The sequence below is a fragment of the Rhincodon typus genome, chromosome 15 (assembly GCF_021869965.1).
Source record: "Rhincodon typus isolate 14 chromosome 15, sRhiTyp1.1, whole genome shotgun sequence".
Taxonomy (NCBI): domain Eukaryota; kingdom Metazoa; phylum Chordata; class Chondrichthyes; order Orectolobiformes; family Rhincodontidae; genus Rhincodon; species Rhincodon typus.
In genome coordinates this window covers 53100193-53124577 of record NC_063346.1, presented here as the reverse complement: position 1 = coordinate 53124577, position 24385 = coordinate 53100193, and the positions used below count along the sequence as shown (strand labels likewise).

At 42.0% G+C, this 24385-nt stretch overlaps 1 protein-coding gene across 1 annotated transcript in view; it reads right to left on the bottom strand.

Moving 5' to 3' along the window:
- LOC109936697 (diacylglycerol O-acyltransferase 1-like) overlaps window positions 1–24385 on the bottom strand; it is a 173330-nt gene that overhangs the window by 137743 nt on the left and 11202 nt on the right. The window contains exon 3 of the mRNA XM_048606009.1: window positions 16040–16080. Within this exon, the coding sequence (XP_048461966.1) occupies window positions 16040–16080 (41 nt within the window). The remainder of the gene's footprint in view (window positions 1–16039; window positions 16081–24385) is intronic.

Below are 24385 nucleotides of genomic sequence, written 5' to 3'. Positions count from 1 at the left end.
CCATCATCCCCCAAACCATCCACAACCTCATCACCTCAGGTGACCTCCCACCCACGGCCTCCAACCTCATCGTTCCCCAATCCCGTACCGCCCACTTCTATCTCCTTCCCAAAATCCAAAAACCTGAATGCCCTTGTCGACCCATTGTCTCCGCCTGCTCCTGCCCCACCAAACTTATCTCCAACTATCTGGACTCCATTTTCTCCCCCTTGGTCCAGGAACTCCCTACCTACGTCCGTGACACCACCCACGCCCTCCACCTCCTCCAGAACTTCCAATTCTCCGGTCCCCAACACCTCATCTTTACCATGGACGTCCAGTCCCTATACACCTGCATTCCCCTAAAGGCCTAAAGGCCCTCCGCTTCTTCCTGTCCTGCAGGCCCGACCAGTCCCCCTCCACTGACACCCTCATCTGCTTAGCCAAACTTGTCCTCACCCTCAACAACTTCTCTTTCAATTCCTCCCACTTCCTACAGACAAAGGGGGTGGCCATAGGTACCCTCATGGGCCCAAGCTCTGCCTGCCTCTTTGTAGGTTATGTGGAACAATCCCTCTTCCGTACCTACATTGGCCCTAAACCTCACTTCTTCCTCCGTTACATTGATGACTGTATTGGCGCCGCCTTGTGCTCCTGCGAGGAGCTCGAACAGTTCATCCACTTCACCAACACCTTCCACCCCAGCCTTAAGTTCACCTGGACCATCTCTAATACCTCTCTCTCCTTCCTGGACCTCTCTGTCTCCATCTCGGGCAACCACCTAGAAACCGATATCCATTTCAAGCCCACTGACTCCCACAGCTACCTAGAATACACTCCTCCCACCCACCTTCCTGCAAAAATGCCATTCCCTATTCCCAATTCCTTCGCCTCCGCCGCATCTGCTCCCAGGATGAGGCATTCCACTCCCATACATCTCAGATGTCCTCATTTTTCAAGGACCGCAACTTCCCCCCCCCCTCAGTGGTTGAGAACGCCCTCCACCGTGTCTCCCACATTTCCCGCAACTCATCCCTCACACCCCGTCCACACAACAAGAACCAAAAAAGAATCCCCCTCGTCCTCACGTACCACCCCACCAACCTCCGGATCCAACGCATCATCCTCCGACACTTCCGCCATCTGCAATCCGACCCCACCACCAAAGACATCTTTCCCTCCCCACCCTTATCTGCTTTCCGGAGGGACAACTCTCTCCGTGACTCCCTTGTCCGCTCCACACTCCCCTCCAGCTCCACCACACCCGGCACTTTTCCCTGCAACCGCAGGAAGTGCTACACCTGCCCCCATACCTCCTCCCTCACCCCCATCCCAGGCCCCAAGAAGACTTTCCACATCAAGCAGATGTTCACCTGCACATCTGCCAATGTGGTATACTGCATCCGCTGTACCCAGTGTGGCTTCCTCTACATCGGGGAAACCAAGCGGAGGCTCAGGGACCGCTTTGCAGAACACCTACGCTCGGTTCGCAATAAACAACTGCACCTCCCAGTTGTGAACCATTTCAACTCCCCCACCCATTCCTCAGATGACATGTCCATCCTGGGCCTCCTGCAGTGCCACAACGATGCCACCCGAAGGTTGCAGGAACAGCAACTCATATTCCGCTTGGGAACCCTGCAGCCCAATGGTATCAATGTGGATTTCACAAGCTTCAAAATCTCCCCTCCCCCTACCCCATCCCAAAACCAGCCCAGCTTGTCCCCGCCTCCCTAACCTGTTCTTCCTCCCACCTATCCCCTCCTCCTCCCTCAAGCCACACCCCCATCTCCTACCTACTAACCTCATCCCACTCCCTTGACCTGTCCATCCTCCCTAGACTGACGTATCCCCTCCCTAACTCCCCACCTACACTCACCTTTACTGGCTCCATCCCCACCTCTTTGACCTGCCTGTTTCCTCTCCACCTATCTTCTCCTCTATCCATCTTCTATCCGCCTCCCCCTCTCTCCCTATTTATTTCAGAACCCCCTTCCCCTACCCCATTTCTGATGAAGGGTCTAGGCCCGAAATGTCAGCCTTCCTGCTCCTATGATGCTGCTTGGCCTGCTGTGTTCATCCAGCTCTGCACCTTGTTGTCTCAGATTCTCCAGCATCTGCAGTTCCTACTATCTCTGCTTCAGATGGAGTGGCTTCTTTTTGTGGTCATCTGGGAAGAGGAATAACCTTTTCTCCATCAGCCTGTTCACTAGGGTGTTCAGATTTTTCACCATGAATTAGGGAATTATCTTAAAGTTATGTGTTGAAAGTTTACAGGTGACCACCACAGCTTAAGAGGCGGTTCCTGGGTTGTAAAATCTGAAGTGATGTCCATCTGGGCTTGAAATATCACACCAGAGTCTTAGAAGCACTTCGGTCTTGCTTGCCATGCAGTTCACTAAGTATCATGTCCAAAATCTTGCTTGCATAAATAATATGGTGAACAGCACATAACTGTGCATGGTAATTTTCCCGGGTAATGGTTGATACGGCACCATAAAACTTTTTTGCTGCTGTACTTTAATTTCAAATAGAAAAATCTTGGCCTATGTTTCTTGAGAAAGCGGTGTCTGCCAAGACCCTCAAGACAACTGCCCATTTCTAATGACCCGCAGAACACAAATTGACAGGCATATGAACATTCAACATGTCCTTTATTTTCCCTTCAAGAACTAACCACTGTTGATCATTATTTTTCTCAAAATGAATCTCTGCAGACAGAAATCTGTTTCATTTCTCTTTATCGTGTGTGTGTGTGTGTGTGTGTGGCGCGCGCGCACGTGCATGTAAATGTGCATGCAGAGGTTTTTGGTTGGTTTAGAAGATAAACATTTACATTTTCAAATTACAATCTTGTTGACCAGTTCAGCATCATCATTGAACAAATTTGGTTTTAGAATAAATCAGCATTGCCATACCAGGAATTAGGTAAAATAATGTTGCAACCAATTGAGGAGTGGGACTTGAGGGACATTACACTCTGCCCACCTCAGTTATAATGACACAAAAGATTGTCAAGCACATTTTAATGTATGCATCGATGCTGGCTGTGGAAAAATATGTAACAGAGTGCTAACTTTCTATCCAGCTTTGTTTCATCCTCTTTCCTGTCGAGCAGAATGAAGCTAACATTCTGAACTATGTGAAGCTAACATGTTATACCATCTGTTGCAATATGTCAACTGGATATACATTGCCAAATGGAATTTGTATTAGATCAACGCCAGATTTCTGGTCTCTCGACTAACTTCTCATGAAAGAAAGTTTAATCCACTTGGTGCTGCTTCGCCCAGCTGACCAGTCTGTTAATATCCTGCTGCAGTTTACAGGTGTCCTCCTCATTATTTCCACTCATACCAATTTTCATATTATTCGCACATTCCTTGATCATAACCCCTAATTTCAAGTCCAAAACATTAATGTGCACCACAAACAGCAAGGACCCAAGCATAAAGCCTTGTGGAACTATACTGGAAAGAGACTTCTAGTCACAGAAACATTCCTTTATTATCACTCTTTGGATCCAAAAGTGTCTGACAGGCAGAAAGCAATATGCCATTTTGCCTTGGATCGCATGGGCCGCTAGTTTCTCAGCCAGTCTGACATAAGGTGCATTATGCAAAGCCTTGCTAAATTCCATGTGGACCACATCAAATGCATTACCCTCATAAATGCTCCGGGTTTCCTCCTCAAAAAATTTGATCAAGTCTATGAAACACAACCATCCCTTAACAAATCCATGCTCTCTATCTCTAGTTAGTCCATGTCTCTCCAAGTACAGATATATTCTATGCCTCAGAATTCTTTCTGATAGCTTGCCCACCACAAATGTTAGATTGACTAACACGCAATTTCCTCACCTATCCCTTCCTCCTTTTTTAAATAATGTAACAACAGTAGCTGTCCTCCAGTCACCTGTGGCCAGAGGTGACTTGAAAATCCCTGATAACTTCTCTCTTGCTTCCATCAACAGCCTGAAATACATCTCATCCAGACCAGCAACTTTATTTATTTTAAGACCATTAAGCCACTAATACCTCCCCTCTCTGTTAATTTCTTATATTTCACAGACCTTCATCCTGACGTCTATTAATGTACTGCCCATTTCCATTGTGAAGACCAATGTAGAGTTTTTATTAAGAATGGAGCCCATATCTTCCAGGTCCATACATAGATTACCTCTATGGTCCTTTATCAACTCTACTCTTTCCCTTGTTATTCTCTTGGCATTTATATATCTTATAAAAACCCTTCGGGCTTTGCTTTGTTCTACTTCCAATGTTTTCTTATGCATTCTCTCTGATTTCCTAATTTCTTTTAATTTCCCTTTGTACCTTTCATACTCCTCTAGAGACTTTGCTAATTTAAACCCTTGCTATCTGCCAGAAGTTTTGCTTTTATTTCTTAGTCCTAACCTTTATGTCCCTTAACACCCAAGGATCTCCAGTCTTAGTCCCATGCTTTGTCTTTACAGCAGCATACTTGCCCTGTACTCTCACTATTTCCTCCTGGAATGTTATGATGGTTGTAAGTGCACGTAGTTAATCCCAGTTCACCAGCAACAGCAGGAACTTCCAGTGGTTGTTGCGCAGCCTCAAGAGGGAAATAAAGAAGGTGAATCTCCCTTGAGGAAGCACAGGAGAATGTGTACACCCTGGACCTACAGACCTTGCTATCATTTTCTCCAGCTCGTGGAAACACAATGGAGGTGTAGAATAAGAATGTCCTGGGTCATCAGCACTCAGCTATGTTACCTGGTGGAGCAGGAAGCGCACTCAGAAGAAATGATTGGTTAACTCATCCCAGTTGCCATCAAGATTACAGTGACAGTGCCTTGAAGGCTTATGACAGTGGCTCATTTCTGGGGACTGTGTGGTATCTACCAATTCTTGATCAACAAATGCATCGAAATATAATTGCTGCAATTTTCTTCAGATTACATCCATTTATAATGTTCCCCTATTACGAGTAAGGTAAAGCAGCTAAGCAGTTAGATTCTCCACAACTGCTTCCTCCCTATAGGTGCAGGACACAACGACTGTACCACATTGCTTTGACAGCACCATAACAACCTGCACTGATGACTTTCACTCCATCAATGTCTAACCTATCTGCGATCATTGTTTCCACATTTTGAAGGTATGCACCAGATATCCTGGCAGCTGCCATGAAATATATATAGAGAACTCACCTATTCTTGCATCCTTCCAAGGTCCTCAGACCATACAGGGATAGTTACTGGAAAGTAAGGGCTACCCCATCCAAACATGGCTCATGATATCTTTATGAAAGCCTCAGACTGATGTGGAATGAAAATACATTGTGCATATGCTTCCATCGTAGGCCAAGATGAGGTTTTGACACAGAGCTTTTCTGTGTAGCCCAGAAAGGTCGTGCTGCATCATTGTGCCATACTGAGCCTTTCATAGTTGTAGCTGACAAAAAAGGGAAATGTCTTGGATTCAAAGTAAATGGGAAGTTGACAGCAATCTATTAGAATGAAGATGAGAATGAGGATTGAGACATTGACTGCAGATCAGCCAAAAGAACATGACAGAACCATGTATCAATCGGATGGGAGAACCCAGACAGAGAATCTAATCAAAACCAATTTCTAGGAGAAAAGAGCTGTTTAGATATCTTTTCATTTGGTTATATGGCAAGCAGCCCCTGGTCAGTCCAAAGTACATGTGAACCTGGTTATTATTGCAGAAACTGAAATTTTCCTTCACTGAATAAATGTTTTGTTATCCATATGATTGCATCCTTATAATCTTTGGGTGATTCCAATTCAAGTATTTATTACAGGTCCCACTCACCATCAGGAATAAAGCAACAGGCAGTTTAACAAGGCACCAATACTACATAGGTATCATATGCTGACTGAAGCTGTAATAGCAGTCTAATCTTAGAGCTGAGTGTTGTACACTGAAGTCTCCCAGAGGAGGCAGTAGGTTGAGGGGAATCTGAGGCACCTTCTTTTCACCCTTTCATCATTTGTTAACCTTCAACCTTTCAGAATTCACACAGCCTCCTATATTTCCGCAAAATTCTTGGCCATCCTATAGAACAGCAAATAACCTGAGACAGGCAGCACTTCGTGCAGTTTCTCTTGTCCAACAGCTGTTCTTAGGGAAAGTAAATGTGTGAACAGCCCAATGTAACCTCCCAGCCTTGAACGGCACTGCGCTTCCTTGAAAAACTGATAGATTAAAAGAAATAACACGGTGTGGAGCTGGAGGAACACAGCAAGCAAGGCAACATCAGAGGAGCAGAAAAGTTGATGTTTCGGGTCGGGAAATGAAGAAGGTTCCCGACCCGAAACGTCAACTTTCCTGCTGCTCTAATGCTGCCTGGCCTGCTGTGTTCCTCCAGTTCCACACTGTGTTATCTCTGACTCCGGCATCTGCAGTTCTTGATATCTCTAGAGTGAAAAAAACTTTGTCTCTAGTGATATGTGAAATCATTACCAACTCCATACTCTCATTCATAATTTGGATGGAAGTGTGGAAGATGTACAATGCTTGGACACTACAAATTTTCATCATTGTAGTGTCTAAAAAACTGCTCATCTTTTAAATGGATGCAACTTCACCAGGTCCATCAAAGACACAAGAGCGGGCATTTTAAGAATGCAAAATGTACATATACATTCACAAAAATACTAGACATTTCACAATCAAGTGTCACCCATACACCTCAGCAAGTTTTTCTCTTAAATTTCCCTCCCGCTTTATCCAAGTGCAGCCCAGAATTCCCCAGTTGGGATGGAGAGAGCTTTTTCTGCTGTTGGCCTTGTTGTCATGGAAGAGTTGGCTAGTCGTCTCCAAGGGTATTTGGTCTGGAGATCCCACAAGGCCTGCTGAAAGTGCCTTGTCCAGTTACAGGCTCATCCTCCTTGGCATGAATTTCTGAAGGCTTTGGCATCACAGACAGGATACCTGTGGCAGAATACCTCCGCAGTGTCCTGACAGGAAGCTTCTGAGATCCTGTGTATATCTGTGTCTCCCACCACCATCCTGTCTCCCTGAGAGAAGTGGCAGCTTCAGTGAGGTGAAAGTTGATTACATGTTCCATTTCCCAGTCTCTCAGTCTAGGCATCTTACGTTGCTTACTGTTTTCCTACAGTTTACACAGGCATTGCCAGTATGTTGCCAAATGAAGAGATACACCTGACACCAGCCTATTGATAGTATGGATCCAAAACCATCTGCCTTATCTGTCTGTATATCTTACTTGTTATGCATTCTTTCTACATTTGCGGTTTCCATTTGCTTTGTTATTACCGATAATAGGACTAAAACTTTAACCCTTAATTGACTAAGACTAATTCCTTTCAGCTCACCTCTCTTGGCCCTTGGCCTAACCCAAGGTATCCAACTTAGTGGTAGTGCTGCACTGTCTGTAAATACTGGCCAAGTATCAAGCTTAGGCTTGTAAAGGTATTTAGTATCTTAGCTATCTGTAAAGGTAGCCCAACAAAGATGGGTCCCTGTCTCATACATTGTGACCCCATATTCTCTAATTCCCATGCACCTTGCCATCATTTTTCTGTCCTTCTGGTGCTGTGAACCAAGTAGCTTAAGTACACAACCAATATCAACCGTGTAATAATCAAGATATGAGGGATGATCCTAATCCAGGGGTGCATCTGTTTATTGATCCCCAATTCCTCCCACTAAATGGAGGTATCTATTTGTCTACCATCATCAGCCAATGCCCTAACTTGCTGTTCCAGAGTTTAATATAATTCTATGCAACCGCCTAGTCTTGTTTTGGATAACTGTGGAAACAATATTGGGATTATATAGGAGAACTGGCTCAGAGTCCATGTCAGGTTTTTCTTAATGTCCACTTTCACCTGCATAGTTACTGTTTCTCTCCTGTAGATTTATGCCAGCTTTACCTTTTCCACCCTAGTCAGTACCTGTGTGCATAAACACTCCACATGGATAGTTATAGAACAGGATTGGCTGTTTGAATGTTGATGCTCTTTTTGTGCTATGGTAATGCAATATCTCCCTGTACCCACACATGCAACATGAGTTAATTCTACTGTAGCCCATATAACTTCTGCCATCTAATTGACTATTGTGTTAAATTCACACCTTGCTTCTTCGTCTCATGTCAGATGTAGATACACTACCAAGGAGGCTTCTACACTACATCTATCTAAAGTGGTGCTTATTCTATTTCTTCCTGTCTCTACTGCATGCGGAGGTACATTAAGGTACCTCACATAATAATCCCCTTAGTTACCCCAACATGCTTACTCTGTATAATGTCTTAATGGGTGTCAACGCCAGTCAACATGTTATTATGTATAACACATTCTGCATCAGTTTTATATACTGATGTTAAAGCCAAAATAGCAGCTGATCACACCGTGCTCCCTGTGTTGTGACAGGTTAAACAGGTGTGCATTTATCCACAGGGGTACCTCATCTGTATGAATATGCCTTATGTTTTAACTTGTTTGCTCGAGTATCCATGATCCATAGGTACTGCAGACATCATTTCCGACCACATTGCTTCAGAAATGTTTCTGCACAATAATCACTTTATTAATAGTCCACCCTTAACTTGAGACAGTGGTCACACACTGAATTACCTTACTGAGTGTCTGTCCTGGATTGTTTGTTTCTTTTTCAAGATATACTAATGTTGAGAACTTAAGGTACGAATCTTTTGGTCCACAGTTGCCAAATCAATAGAGTGCATTTCAGTTGACCATTCTACTGAACCAAGGTGCAACCTTCTTCCACCAATAATCCAAGCCACCTGTGATATCATTCGTTTTATCAAGATGTGTACAATGCTCGGATCTGAACTGCCCATCACTGAGGAAAACCAAAATTGGCAATACTTAGAATAATAGATACAAGCACATGGTGTCGATTGCAATATAGAAGTTTATCATGCTTTACTAACATTATTCCATTTTCTGGTCATGAGCTTAAAGCTGGACATGGTGAATCAACTATCCCTGCTGCACCATGAGGTGTGGTTGAGGCCAGTTTTAAATGATTGTCCTCTTAATCAGTAACTGTATCCTTTTTGAGATTCCACTAATGGAAACATTATCTCAATGTCAAGCCTGTCAAGTCTAATTAGAATCTTGTATGTCTCAATAGATTACTCCTCATTCTTCTAAACTCTAATAAAGAATGGCCAAACCTGTTTAGCAGGTTTTCCTGATAAATTAACCCCTTCAAACCAGGAATCAGCCTCATGAGATAGTGGGAACTGCCGATGCTAGTGAATCTGAGATAACAAGGTGTAGAGCTGGATGAACACAGCAGGCCAAGCAGCATCAGAGGAGCAGGAAAGCTGACGTTTCCGGCCTGGACCCTTCTTCAGAAAAACTTCATCCAGCTCTATACCTTGTTATCTTTAACCAGTCTAATGAATCTCTTTTGAGCAGGTGCCAATGTCAGTATATCTTGTTCTTAAAATATGGGGACCAAAACTGTACACAGTATTCCTGGTGCTATTGCACCATCGCCCTGTACAATTTTAGCAAGACTTCCCTATTTTAAACTCCTTTATAATAAAAATTAAAATTGCACTTGCCTTCTTAATTATTTGCTGCACCTTAATCGTTTCTTAATCACTTATCCTGTAAAACTATTCTCTGATCTGAATCCATCTGTAAAGGTACTTCCCATCTTGAGATTTCTTCTAACATTATTCTCTTGTATGAGACAAGATTCCATCCACTGCGTGAATTGATCAATGATGACCAAACAGTATGTCTTTCCCTGACTTTGTGGGTCCTGTGAAATCTTTTTATAACAGCTCCTGTGGTTCCTTTGATTGGGGCTGGTGTGACCTGTGGACCTTGACTCATTTTCCTGGGTTATGTTGGGCACGTACCAGACGTTGCTGACAGTATTTTGTTGCATCTCTTCCCATTCTGTTCCAACACTAGCATCTGCCCATCTTCCCCATCATGGCTGCCCCTCCATGTTTTGTTTTTCTGTGGTGGATTTTCATGAGGTTATACTTAATGCAGCTTGGTGCTGCCATCCTTTCTTCTCCTGTCTAGATGCCATTGGCATCTTTGCCTGCCCCTTCTTCTTACCGCCTTTTTCTTCTTCTTCCATACCCCTGTATAAATCTATCATGTTTACTTCCTCCAGCTGACTGCCACTGTTGCACATGATGCTCAAGTATCTGCCCATTGGTTACTCAACTAGATGGGGTCTGTACTCTTCTACTGTGCCTTAACCTTCATCAGTAAAAGATACCTCAGAGTACAACAGGGCCATGATCAAATGGCCCAGGAGTGGCAGATCAAGTTTAATTTAGATAAACGTGAGGTACCGCATTTTGGCAGGGTAAATCGGGGCAGGATTTATACACTTAATGGTAAGATCCTCAGGGGTGTTTTCGAATACGTGACCTTGGAGTGCAGGTTCAGTGTTCCTTAAATGTGGAATCGCAGGTAGACAGGATAGTGAAGATGGTGTTTGGTACGCTTGCCTTTATTGGTCAGTGTATTCAGTATAGGAGCTGGGAGGTCATGTTACAAGTGTACAAGACATTGGTGAGGCCATTTTTGGAATACTCTGTTCACTTCTGGTCTCCCTGCCATAGGAAGGTTGTTAGAACATAGAACATAGAACAGTACAGCTCAGTACAGGCCCTTCGGCCCATGGCGTTGTGCTGAACTTTTATCCTAATCCTAAGGTCTATCTAACCTCCACCCCTACCTTATACTATCATCCATATGCCTGTCTAATAGCCATTTAAATGCCCCTAATGAGGCCGACTCCACTACCCTCTCTGGCAATGCATTCCACGACCCTACCACTCTCTGAGTAAAGAACCTACCTCTGACGTCTCCCCTATATCTACCTCCACTCACTTTAAAACTATGCCCCCTCTTAATAGCTACCTCCACCCCAGGAAAAAGTCTCTGGCTGTCCACTCTATCTATACCTCTGATCATTTTGTACACCTCTATCAAGTCACCTCTCATCCTTCGTCGTTCTAAAGAGAAAAGCCCTAGCTCTCTCAACCTCTCCTTGTAAGATCCTCCCTCCATTCCAGGCAACATCCTGGTAAATCTCCTCTGCACCTTTTCCAACGCTTCCACATCTTTCCTGTAATGAGGCGACCAGAACTGGGCACAATACTCCAGATGTGGCCGAACCAGGCTTTTGTATAGCTGGAGCATAACTTCACGGCTCTTGAACTCAATCTCTCTATTAAAGCTAACACACCATACGCCTTCTTAACAACTCTATCCACCTGGATGGCAGCTTTCAGGGAACTGTGGACATGAACCCCAAGATGCCTCTGCTCCTCCACACTGTCAAGAATCTTTCCGTTAACCCTGTATTCTGCTTTCAAGTTTGACCTTCCAAAATGAATCACCTCACACTTTTCAGGGTTAAACTCCATCCGCCACTTCTCAGCCCAGCTCTGCATCCTATCAAGTTGTTAAACTTGAAAAGATTTACAAGGATCTTACCAGGGTTGGAGAGTTTGAGCTATAGGGAGAGGCTGAATAGGTTGGGGCTATTTTCCCTGGACTATCAGAGGCTGAGTGGTGACCTTATAGAAGTTTATAAGGTCATGAGGGGCAGAGATAAGGTGAATAGCAAAGGTCTTTTCCCCAGGGTAGGGAGTCCAAAATTAGAGGGCATAGGTTTAAGGTGAGAGGGGGAACATTTAAATGGGACCTAAGGGGCAACTTTTTCATGCAAGGATAGTGTGTGTCTGGAATGAACTGCTGAAGGTAGTGGTGAAGGCTGGCTCAATTGCAAGATTTAAAGACATCTGGATGGGTATATGAATAGGAAGGGTTTAGATGGATAATGGGCCAAATGCTGGCAATGGGACTAGATTAATTTAGGATATCTGGTCAGCACGGACGAGTTGGACCGAAGGGTCTGTTTCCACGCTTTACATCACTATAATTCTAGCGGTAGCCTAGCAATTTTCATTAATTCCCATCTCATGTTGTATATGTCCTCTTCCTGAGGTGATGTACTTCATTCACTCTACCACATAATCAGCTACTACCGCAAAGGCATACCCATTCTTTGTATAAATGTCAGCACATCTCTTTTGGTGCTTTCTTTTTTTCCCACTAATTCTGCCACCCAAGCTGAAAAATCTCCGGATAATTTCCCCACTACTGAGGACACTTCGCTGCCCTGCTGGTGCACAGACCTCTACCCAAGTAACTTCAGGACCCATCCTTAAACAAAATCAACCTCATACCCTTCAGTTAATTTTCCTTTAAAATTCCTGGAGTTCCTTCCTCTACTTCCTGCAAACTATGTTCCTCTCCTTCTGATAGAATGCCTTCCACTGAGTTGACCTTATTATCACAGATTACTACAATTAATATTTCTTTCAGCAGCAGTTTCATCTCTCATGCAGCCAGTCTACTGTCTGATACTGTCCTGAGTTTTTCTATGTTAAGTAGTTGTACTGTAGTGTGCCTCACACACAGGAATGTTTCTACTGTCATTACAATGTGTATGTAGGCTTTCACTGTCCATGATGCACAGTCAATTGATGTCACACATCAGGGTATGCCACTTATACTTCTCTGCCAAATAATCCCTGGTAATATTACTGGTTTCAACCAATCCCATCCTCTTGAATTATACTGCACGGAAGAAGCCTCTTGGATTATGGACATAGAGATGGTACGGTTTTCCCATACAGGTAGTTCCAGATCTGGTGCATGGACTAGCGCTCATTCTAATACCACAAAAGCTTGTTCTTGATCCTCTCTCCACTATTTTGTCTTGTGCTGCCAATTTGTTAACCCCTCTGGGGGGCTACAATTTTCATAAACTCCATGAAATTTTTAAAATTAGGAGACCCAGGACTTATCCAACTCATCACAGATCTGTCGGTCTAGGTATACTTTTTATCGCCACCTTCCTATTTGGGAATAGCTCCATTTACCTTGAATGGTCTGGTATCCTAAGTACTGAACCTCACATTTACCCACTGGGCCCTCTTTATGCTTACTTCGAAGTCTGCTGTTTCTAGCAGCTCTAGAATGTGTAATAAGAATCTTACTATGACCACTGACATAGTGATCACCAGATTGTTCTCTCCTTTCCTCCTCCTTGTGTCCAATAGTTGTTACATCTATTAACTAATGTCCTTTAAGGAAGGAAATCTGTCATTCTTATCTGGTCTGGCCTACATGTTGGTTGACTCTTAACCGCCCTCTAGACAATTAGGGATGGGCAACAAATGCTGGCCTAGCCAGAGACGTTCACATCCCATGAGTGAATAAAACACCACCATCATCTTGCATTAATTTCCAATGTTGTCAATAGATGGGGTGTAAAATGAGTATCCAGTGGTTAATTTGAAAATCCTTTCATAAATGTACTTGATAAGACCAAGTATTTTGAAGCTCACAGGGTATTGACAACAGACCTAATATATGTAATAGCAATACTACGAGGTATCCTCAGCACTATGTAGAAGTAAGCACATCCTAATCACAATACGAAATGAATAATTTCTGCTTACAGCTGCATTTTTGATGGACAGGAAAGAAAGGAAGCCTTAAGAAACAATGTCCTCACAGATCATGCTGTTTTAAACTGTAGTACACCCCATAAATTACAATACTCCAGTCCCTTATTTTCCTTTGTTGAAAAATGAGAATATTCTTAATATTATGAAAAAAATGAACAAGAAAGATACTGCATAAAAAACCCACAAAAACAGATGTAAAAAATAGAAAAAAAATGATCAAAAACATAACAGAGTGAAAAACTACAGTATGAGAGAAATCTCACCAGAAATGTAAAAACAGTAAGAGTTTTTGAAAATATTTAAAGAAAAGAGTTAGAAAACTGAGCTTAGTCCTACGGAAAGTCAGATTGCAGAATTAATAATGGAAATAAAGAAGTAGCAGATGGACTGAATAGATAATGTGCATTAATCTTCACTCTACAGGACACAAGTAACATCCCAGAAATAGCGTTAAATCAAAAAATTGAAGAAAGGGAGGAATTCAGGAAAATCACAAAGCCAGAAAAAGGATTCCGGTCGCTTTTTTTTTTCTTTCTCACTTTCCTCATTTTTCTCCCCCCCTCACTTTCTCTTTTATTTTACTTACCTCTTGTCGACAAGCTTGGTCGCAGCGGCAGCATCAGCAGCAGTTAGTGAACCTAGCACAGATAACAGTGGGCCCAATGCAGACGTGAGTAGACGCAGAACAGCACACTCACGATGGTGATGGAGGCAGGTTTGGGTCAGCAACAAGGCAGCATCTGCATCCAGCGCAGATTAGTGGAGGCAGCTGTGGAAGAGAGTTTGATCCTAGTTCAAGACTCGGCAGCATCAGCAGCAGCTGTATCGGCGAGGTGGGCCCAAAGCAGACCAATGATGGCAGAGTCGAGTTTGGGCCACCGACGGCATCGGTGGTATCTGCATTGGCAAGGTCCAGAGGATTCATAGTGGTGAGGGCATTGGTGGAGAGAAGATGGTGCCGAAGAGTGGCGACTTTCATTCCAGCGATGGCGGTGCTTCGAAGGGGACTTGTGCTGGCCACCAGGCCCATGGCAAAGTACTTAACAAGAAGAACTGTGCAGTTGAACACTTTTTCATTGTTTCTTCATTTTTCTGCCTTTATATTCTATGTTTTGGTTTATTTTTCTCTGTTTTAAGATGGCACCGGTGAGTGGAGACACTATACAACACTTTTTGCTGTATTTTGTAACAAAACAGATGTGACAACAAATAAATCAAATAAATTGTTAGAGCTGAAGGCTGACAAGTGCCCAGGTCCTGATGAACTTCATCCCACTGTCCTAAAAGAGGTGGCTTGTGAGATATTTGACACGTTGACTTTAATTATCCAAAACTCCCTTGTTTCAGGAACTATCCCATTATATTGGAAGACAGTGAATGAAACTCCTTCATTCAATTAAGGGAAGAGACAGCAGAAAACTGCAGGTCAATCACTGAAAATCTGTCAAAAGGGAAGTGTTGGAAGCTATTATTTAATAAGTCATATCATTTTCTTGAATAAGTTCAACATAATCAAGCAGAGTCAGAGTGGTTTTATGCAAGGGAAATCATGTTTGAACAATCTATTGGAGATTTGCGAGGAGATAACATTTGAGGAGGTAATATTACTGTGGTTAAAAGAAGATGTACTGTACCTTAATTTCCAGGTAGTAACCTAAATGATTTCTCTGGATCAAAAAAATTATAAGAATTTACCTCTGCCTCTTTTGAGGGACCAAGGATTGACCAGGCCAACAACTAAAGCAGATAAAACGTAAAAGAACGTTTAAAAATTTTAAAAAAAATCCTGTTACCAAACTTGCATGGGGATACCACTAACGAGTCCTTTACATACGTCCTGTGGAAATTTAGTAGAAACTCCAGATTAACATCCATTTTCAGTAATTTACTTCATTTCGTTAGGGTGTTTTGCCAATAAGTTATATGGGTTACCAGTGGAATTTACATGCTAATGTTTTATATTACCAGTAAGCAATTTACCTAACAGCATTGGCTAATGTACAGGGTATGGCAATGCTGACAAGTGCTAAATTTTCCTGGTCATTGTTAGTGTCGATGGTCCTATAACAGATGCATTTCTGAGGACGAGACAGAGAAATCAGAATGGGAGAACTCTATATTGGTAGTAAAGCCTCTTCTTAAGTTAATGGACAGAAAATTGGCCAAACTGTTATGGGATGTAATCCTCTGCTCCATTCTTCAGTAAAAACACATTATTCAATACACACAGCTACAGTAGCTGGAAAGGCCACTCATTTGAGTTTGAATCTAAACTAGTGGTAAATTAAGTTATTTGTAAACTTACTGATCTCTGTCAAAATAACTAGCAAGTCTGATCCAGAAGTTCTAATTTCTGATAAATTCTAACATTTGGATTTGACAGTAGGGCATTAATTTCAATTGAATGCAATCTCCTGGACCCATTTTCTCAATGTATGCAAGGCAGAAAGCTTTCCGGTCACAAAGCCAGATAATAAGAAAGTTTATTAAAATATTTAAAGCAGAAACAGTTCATTACCAAAGATATAATACATACGTGATCAAGTTTTCCAAAACCATATGTGCATGAGTCAAAATCTGAGAAAGAATAAGGAAAATGATATAAATGTATATACAAGATAAAAGTTAGACTTTAATTAATTCTATTGCATCTGTCTAATAAAACATACAGTATGTGCATTTAGTCCTGTCCATGATGTCCTCCCTGAAGAGATTTATAACATTTAACTCTTAAAGATAAGTTAGATCAGGGGTATTTTCCTGACAACTTCAGTCCGTTGAGTTCAAGCTACTCATTCCCACAAATGTTTTTCTCGAGTCTGTAAGATTGAGATAACCATCTCACAATGGAAGATGCTGCCCAAGAACGTTACATTCCTCCAAATAGACAGTGTAATTTTAATAAACCTTAGCTATGCTACAAACATCACAGATATTTATAGGGTCTAGAATTTCTCTCCAGAATATATTTACTATAGACAGAAGTTAACAAGCAACACACTTTAAGTGAATAAATAAACCATTATGTCAAAAACAACCAAAAAAAAACCCAAATCTAATAGAATCTAATCTGGTGTTCTTTGCAACTATTCAAGAAAAATTGAAGAATATTTTAAAATATTCAAAAATAGTGCATCCACCATCATTTAAAACAAAGTTTTACCTCAAAGCACTGAATGAGTAAAATATCTTCTCCCAGTGGGAGAAAATATTTATTAAACAAACCTGATAGTTCCCAGTATTTCTAAAATTTCAGTGAAGGGATCTTGTTTTTCATATTGTTCAGACACCCCCGCTTTGAAAATGTGGGTGCTAACTCTCTGTATAGGTTTCTCTTACTCATGTGGTTCTATATCATTAAACCTTTTTTCCTGGCGGCACAGTGGCTCAGTGGTTAGCACTGCTGCCTCACAGTGCCAGGGACCTGGGTTCAATTCCATCCTCGGGCAACTGCCTGTGTGGAGTTTGCACATTCTCCCCGTGTCTGTGCGGGTTTTCTCCGGGTACTCAGGTTTCCTCCCACAGTCCAAAGATGTGCAGGTTAGGTGGATTGGCCATGCTAAATTGCCCATAGTGTTCAGGGATGTGTAGCTTAGGTGAGTTCTAAGGAGATGGGTCTGGGTGGGATGCTCTGGGGGTCGGTGTGGACTTGTCAGGCTGAGGGATTCTATGTAAACACTGTAGGGATTCTATGTAAACACTATTCCTTAATTATTTGGTGAAGATTCCATAGCGAACTTCTAGACAATTTGTTTTTGATGGGGTTAACTCTTTTATGGAAATTTCTTTCATCCCATTTCTTTCCTTATTCTTTCAATATTAAAAGAAATCCTAAAACAAGTTCAATGAAGATGTTTCATTTTTCTATTTTATGAGTGCTACGTGAACTTGGTATCCAATCTTATTGGCGTGATAAGGATCTTTGCTATCTCTCATAAGTTGATGAGTCTGGTTTTAACGGTTGCAGTATCTCTCCTGCACTTAACATCATATTCTCACACTTGAGTATGGCGGTGTCATGTCTCTTTTCATTCCCTCTTTTCAGTGATTAAACTATTGACTGTGCTAAGTACTGTTCTGCTAAATTATTTTATAGCCAGTGTGCATTGGCTCCATATTTTCTTCTAGATGTATTTAATTTCAAAGTGGAACTTTCTGGCTTTTCCTGTTAGTTGCAAAGGAGTCTTTAATGATGAACTCCTTGTTGTATATGAATCTTTATCTTGTGCCTCCTACCTAATTAGTTCCACTTATGTCTCAATCAAATCTATATTTCTAACCAGATTCATTACCTCCCTTGGGCAATTCATCATCTGGAAGTTGGTTCTGTTTCAAGATTTCATTATAGATAGCAAAACAATCTGAAGTTGAAATAAAAAAGTATCATTCCTTCATTAATACATCAATCTTGACTTAAGTTGTTAAATTACTGGACTTAAATACACAATGGATTTATGATGCATAATATTTTGGGAAAGTTAATAATTCAAAACTGGATGTGGGATATGTTCTCAGGTCAATATTATCTGCCCCTGTTGTTATTAATCTGGAAATACTGATTTTTGAAAGAAAATTGAAAGCTGATATGTTACTATTCATAATAGATATCTTCACACAATAGATTCAGCCTGCAATCATACAAACATGGGGCAGGACATGCCTGCTGGCCCCTTGATCCTCCTCCACCATTCAGTAAGATCAGGCTGATCTGACTGTAGCCTCAAATTTGCATTCTTGCCTACTCCTGGTAACTTTTCAAACCCTTGCTTAAGGAGAATCTATCTAATCCTGCCTAAAAATGTTCAAGGACTATGCTTCATATATCTTTTCAAGACAGTTCCAAAAAGAGTTACCACCCTCAAAGGTTTGTTTTTGCCACATTACTGTTTTCATAGATCATAGAATCCCAACAGTGTGGAAACAGGCCTTCCAGCCCAACAAGTCCACATTGAATATCAGAGCATCCCACCCAGACCCATCCCCGTGTAAACCACCTAATCTACACATCCCTGAACACTATGGGTAATTTAGCATGGCCAATTCACCTAACCTGCACAGCTTTGGACTGTGGGGGGAAACCGGAGCACCCAGAAGAAACCCACGGAGACACGGAGAGAATGTGCAAACTCCACACAGACAGTTGCCCGAAGGTGGAATCGAACCTGGGTTGCTGGCGCTGTGAGGCAGCAGTGCTAACCACTGAGCCACCGTTTTAAACAGATGATCCCTAAAAATTAAACAATGACCTCGCGTTCTAGATTTCCCATAACAGGAAATATCCTCTCCAATTTACCCAGTCAAGACACCTTAGGATCTTGTATGTTTCAATCAAGTCATCTTTTGATCTTCCAAACTCCAGCAAATACAAGTGTAGCCTATTTAACATTCCTCATAAGACAGCCTACTCATTCCAGATATTAGCATGGTAAGCAGTGCTGAACTGCTTAAAATGTATTTATAACTTTCCTTAAATAAGGTAGCCAATGGTGTACACAGTACTCCAGATATGGTTTCACCAGTGCCCTATAGAACAAACAAACTCCCTACTTTTGTATTCAAATTCACCCTGCAATAAAAGATCACATTCCATCAGATATCCTAATTACTTGCTGTATCCGCATACTAACCATTTGAGATTCATACATTAGGACATTCATATCTCTCACCGTTAAGATAATAATATTATTCATTCTTCTTCCCAAAATAGACATTTTCACATTTTCCCATTTGCCAGATCTTTGCTCACTAAATTAACCTACAATACCCGAGAAAGAGTAATCGAACCCAAAAACGTTAACTCTGATTTCTCTTCGTGAATGCTGCCAGACTTGCTGAGTTTTTCCAGCAATTTCTGACTTTGTTTCTGATTAACAGTATCCACAGTTCTTTTGGCTTTTAATACCTTTTTGTTGCCTCCTTATCCTTTTCACAATTTACTTTCCTACCTTTGCGTCACCAAACTTGGCAACCATATCTTCTACCCCTTCATCTAAGTCATTTATATAAATTGTAAACAATTGAGATTCCAGCACTAATCATAATGATGTCTCTGCTGCTTCCTGTTACCCCGTGAATCTTCTATCCATGTCCTACATCACAAGATTTCATTTTCTGCAGCAATCTTTAGTGTTGCACTTATCAACTGCCTGCTGGAACTCGAGTACATTTACCAGTTCTTCTTCAGCCACAACACATTAGCTCCTCAAAAAATTCGAATCAATTGATCAAATATGATATTCCTCTCACAAAACTACGTTGACTCTGCCTGCTTATTTTGAAATTATCCAAGTGCCCTGCTTTTTTTAAAAAGAAAGTAGTAACTTGGAACATTTTCCCAATGACAGATGTTAAGCTTGTTTTAACTATTTACATTGCAAGGAATGATATTGTGCCCTCAAAAAAAAGCCCTTTTTTTTAATGGTGAAAAGAATTTGAGATGCGGCTTTGGAGGAAGAGGACATGCTGATTGATGCAAATTGCAGCAGTATTGTAAAATCCATATGCAATTTCCATTGTTCAGTGGTACATACAAATGGGTGAGGAGCACACCATCTGGCCCTGAGCCCACTCTTGTCACCTAAACAATCATGTCTGATTTGACTGTAATGCAAACTCTACATTCCTGCCTACCCTCAGTAGTCTTTCACCTCATTGTCCACCAATCATCTGTCTTCATCTGCCTTATATAAAAAAAATTCAAAGCTCTACTTCTGCAACCTTTCTCAGGAACCGAGTTCCAAAGACGTTATGCCCTCTCTGAGAGAGAATAAAATCAACCTCACCTCAGTTTAAATGGCAACCCCTTATTTTTAAAAAAAGTGACCCCAAGTTCTAGATTGTCCCACAAGAGGAAACCTCTATTTCACATTGACACTATCCTGACTTTTGTTTCGATCAAGTTGCCTCTTTTATATTTCTAAACTCCAGACTGGCCCATTCAATCTTTCCTCACAACTTGCCCATTCCTGGTATTAAACCTTCTCCAGACTACTTCCAATGCATTTACATCCATCCTTAAATAAGGAGATCATTATTGTGTACTGTATTCCAGATGTGGTCTCACCATTGCCCTATATAACTGAAGCATTACCTCCTATTTTGCTATTCAATTCCGTTTATAATAAACTATAGCATTGTTTGCTTTCCTAACTATTTGCTGTCCTGCAGACTAACGTTTTACAATTTATACGTACAATCTCTTAGATCCTTCTGTCCCTTAGAACTTTACAATCTCCCATCATTAAGATAATATACATTTTTATTTCACATGCCAAAATGGACATTTTCCACATTATACTACATATGCAGATCTTGGCCTACTCCTTCCCTTTTAAGTTTTATTTCCCTTCCTAACATCTTCTTCACAACTTACTTTCCTATCTCTTCTTGTATCATTGAAAAACACAGCAGCCTTACCTTCAGTCCCCTCATGCAAGTCATTTTCTCTAAACTGTAAACTGCTGAGGCCTCAGCACTGATCCCTGTGGTACACACCTCATCAAGTCTCGTCAAGCAGAAAATGATCAATTTATGACTACTGTTTTCTGCAGCCATGTTTCTGTAATGACTATCAGAATGTGTTTATTTCAGTACATCTATTTTGTTTTGAATGCATTCAGGCAGAGCTTGTAGATTTGTCCTTTTTATTGCTGTTGTTATTTTCTAGCATTCAGTCTTGTCTGCTGATTTTTTCTTAAATTGCACTTCAAACTACTCCCCAGCTGCCCGGATGGATGCAGTTCCAACAACACTCAAGAAGCTTGACACCATCCTGGACAAAGCAGCCTCCTGATTGGCACCACATCCACAAGCATCTACTCCCCCCACCACCAATGCTCAGTAGCAGCAACATGTACCATCGATAAGATGGATGCTCAGACAGCACCTTCTTTCATCAAGGGGGACAAGGGTAGCAAATACCTGGGAACACCACGACCTGCAAGTTACTCTCCAAACCACTCACCATCCTGACTTCGAAATATATCGCTAGCGCTTCACGGTCAGTGGGTCAAAATCCTGCAAGTCCCTCAGAGCACATGGACTGCAGCAGTTCAAGAAGGCAGCTCACCACCACCTTCTCAAGGGCAACTAGGAACAGGCAATAAATGTTGGCAAACCAGCAATGTCCATCTTCCACAAGTAATAAATAAAAAAGCTAACTGGCCTGTAATTTCCTGCTTTCTGTCTCCCTCCCTTTTTGAATAAAGAATTTATATTTGCTATCTTTTAATTTAATGGGACTGTCCCCAAATCAAGGCAGTTTTGGAAAATGACAACCAATGTATCAACTATCTCACTGACTACTTCTTTAAAGACTCAATAAGTCATCAAGATCCAGGCATTTGTCAGTCTGCAGTTCTAACAATTTAGTCAGTATCCTTTCTCTGGTGATTGCGAGTTTCTTGAATTCCTCCCTTTTAGCCATTTACCAATTTACAGCTGCTCCTGAAGTGTTACTTGTATCTTCTGCAGTGAAGACCAATGAAAACTACCTTTTTAATTCATCTGATTCTGCAGGCTCACTTTCTATATGACAAATGCTCATTTTTAAAAAATTACTGAAATTTGTAGTATCTGTTTTTAAATTTTGGCTAACTTTCACTCCTGCTTTAATTTTTCCCTCTTTATTAATGTCTTGGTCAGCTTGCTTTTGTTTTAGGAATCTGTCTAATCCTTTGATGTGTCACCTGTTATTGCACAATTATATACCTTTACCTTTGGTTTGATACTATCTTTAATATTTTAATTAACTACAGATGGTGCTACTATACATTGTTTGACTTTTCCAGTCAATACATGGTAAATCGGAGAAATTATAATGCGTTTTTCTGACAAGTTCTCATTTATTCCTTTAATGCTTCCCCTACCACGTGGTTACTGTGAGGGAGCTTGTACACCACTTCCACAAGTAATTTCTTGCCTTTATCATTTTTGCATTGTCATTGAAACTTAGGTCATCCCTTACTATTGTGCTAACACCACCATTAGCTAACCAGATGCCTTTTAAATGTTGTATTTGTACCAGCCTCCACCATTTCCTCTGGAAATTGTCAATATGGCAGAGGGCATCAGTGGAATTGCAAATGTAAGTGGGTAAGGTCTGGACAAGTGCGGACAAAATCCACAAACCAGACTGCCCGATAGGCCCATCGTATCATCCTGTTCCTGCCCCACTGAGCTCATTTCCTCTTATCTGACTCCATCCTCTCTCCACTTGTCTAGACCCTGCCCACCTACATCTGCAATTGCTCTTATCTCCTCTGCCCTATTGACAATTTCTAGTTCCTTGGACCTAACTGCCTCCTGTTCATCACGGATGTCCAATCTGTCTCTAACCTCTATTCCCCACCAGGATGGTCTGAGAGCTGTCGGCTTCTTTCTCGACCACAGGCCTGAACAATCCCCGTTCACCACCACTCTCCTCTGCTTGGCTGAATTTGTTCTCTCACTGAGCAATTTCTCCTTTAATTCATCTCACTTCTACCAAGCCAAAGGAGTGACTATCGGCACCCACATCGGTCCCAGTTATACCTGCCTCTTTAAGGGGTATGTGGAACAATCTTTTTTCCAGTCCTACACTGGCACCATCCCACAAGTCTATTTTCGGTACATCATCAGCTGTTTCAGTGCCGCTTCATGCTTTTGCATGGACCTTGAAAAATTTGTTCATTTTGCCTCCAATTTCCACCCCTCTATAACTTTCACATCATCCATTTCTGACATTTCCTTTCCTTTCCTTGACCTGTCCATTTCAGGTAATAAACTGTCCACTGCCATCCACTAGAAAGCCACTGACTCCCATAGCTACCTTCACTACGGCTCTTCCCACCCTACATCCTGCAAGAATTCCATTCCATTCCCCCTGTTCCTTTGCCTATGTTGTATCTGTTTGGGCGATTCCACCTTCTAAAATAGCTCTGCTGACATGGCTTACTTCTTCCATAATCATGGTTTCCTGCCACTGTTGTTGACAGGGCCCTCGAACACATATCAGCCGTTCTTCTGTTCTTGCCTCTTCCCATCACTTACAACAGCATTCTCACGTTTCACTCCGCCAGCCTCCTCATTCAAAGAATCATTTTCTGCCATTGCAAACAACCCTAGCAAAACGCCACCAAACATACCTTCCCCTCATACTCCCTGTCTGCGCTTCGCAGGGATCGTTCCCTCCAAGACAGACTAGTCCATTCCACGATCATCCACACCACCACCGCTGCCACCACCACACACCCCACCCCAACCCCTCCCCCAAGGTGCCACACCTGCCCCTTCACCTTCTCCTTGCTCACCATCCACGGGCCTAAACAGTCTTTACAGGTGAAATAGCATTTCACCTCCTCCAATCTCACGTATTATATTCTCTGTACCCAATGTGGCATTCTCCACATTGGAGAAACTAAACGCAGACTGGGTCAACGCTTTGCAGAACACCTCCGGTCTGTGTGCCAGCATGACACCAACTTCCCGTAGCCGGTCATTTTAACTGTGTCTTGCACACATGCCCACTTGAGCAGGGGCTCAATATCGAGTTCAACACCTTCAAACTGTGAACCCATTCCTTCCCTTTCTTTTAGCTTTGCTTTGTACATTCTCTGTCACCCTCTCTCCCTTTCCCCCACCCCGATGGGGCTGTCTGTTCTTTTAAGTCTGGCCGTTAGACACACTATTGTTCTACCATTCTCACATTCTGACCTTTCAACATCTTTTCTTCCCCTGCACTCCAAAACCTCCCCTCCCACTACTGCATAAATGTTGAATCAGAGATAGTAGGAACTGCAGATGCTGCAAAATCCGAGACAACAAGGTGCAGGGCTGGATGAACACAGCAGGCCAAGCAGCATCATAGGAGCAGAAAGGCTGACGTTTCGGGCCTAGACCATTC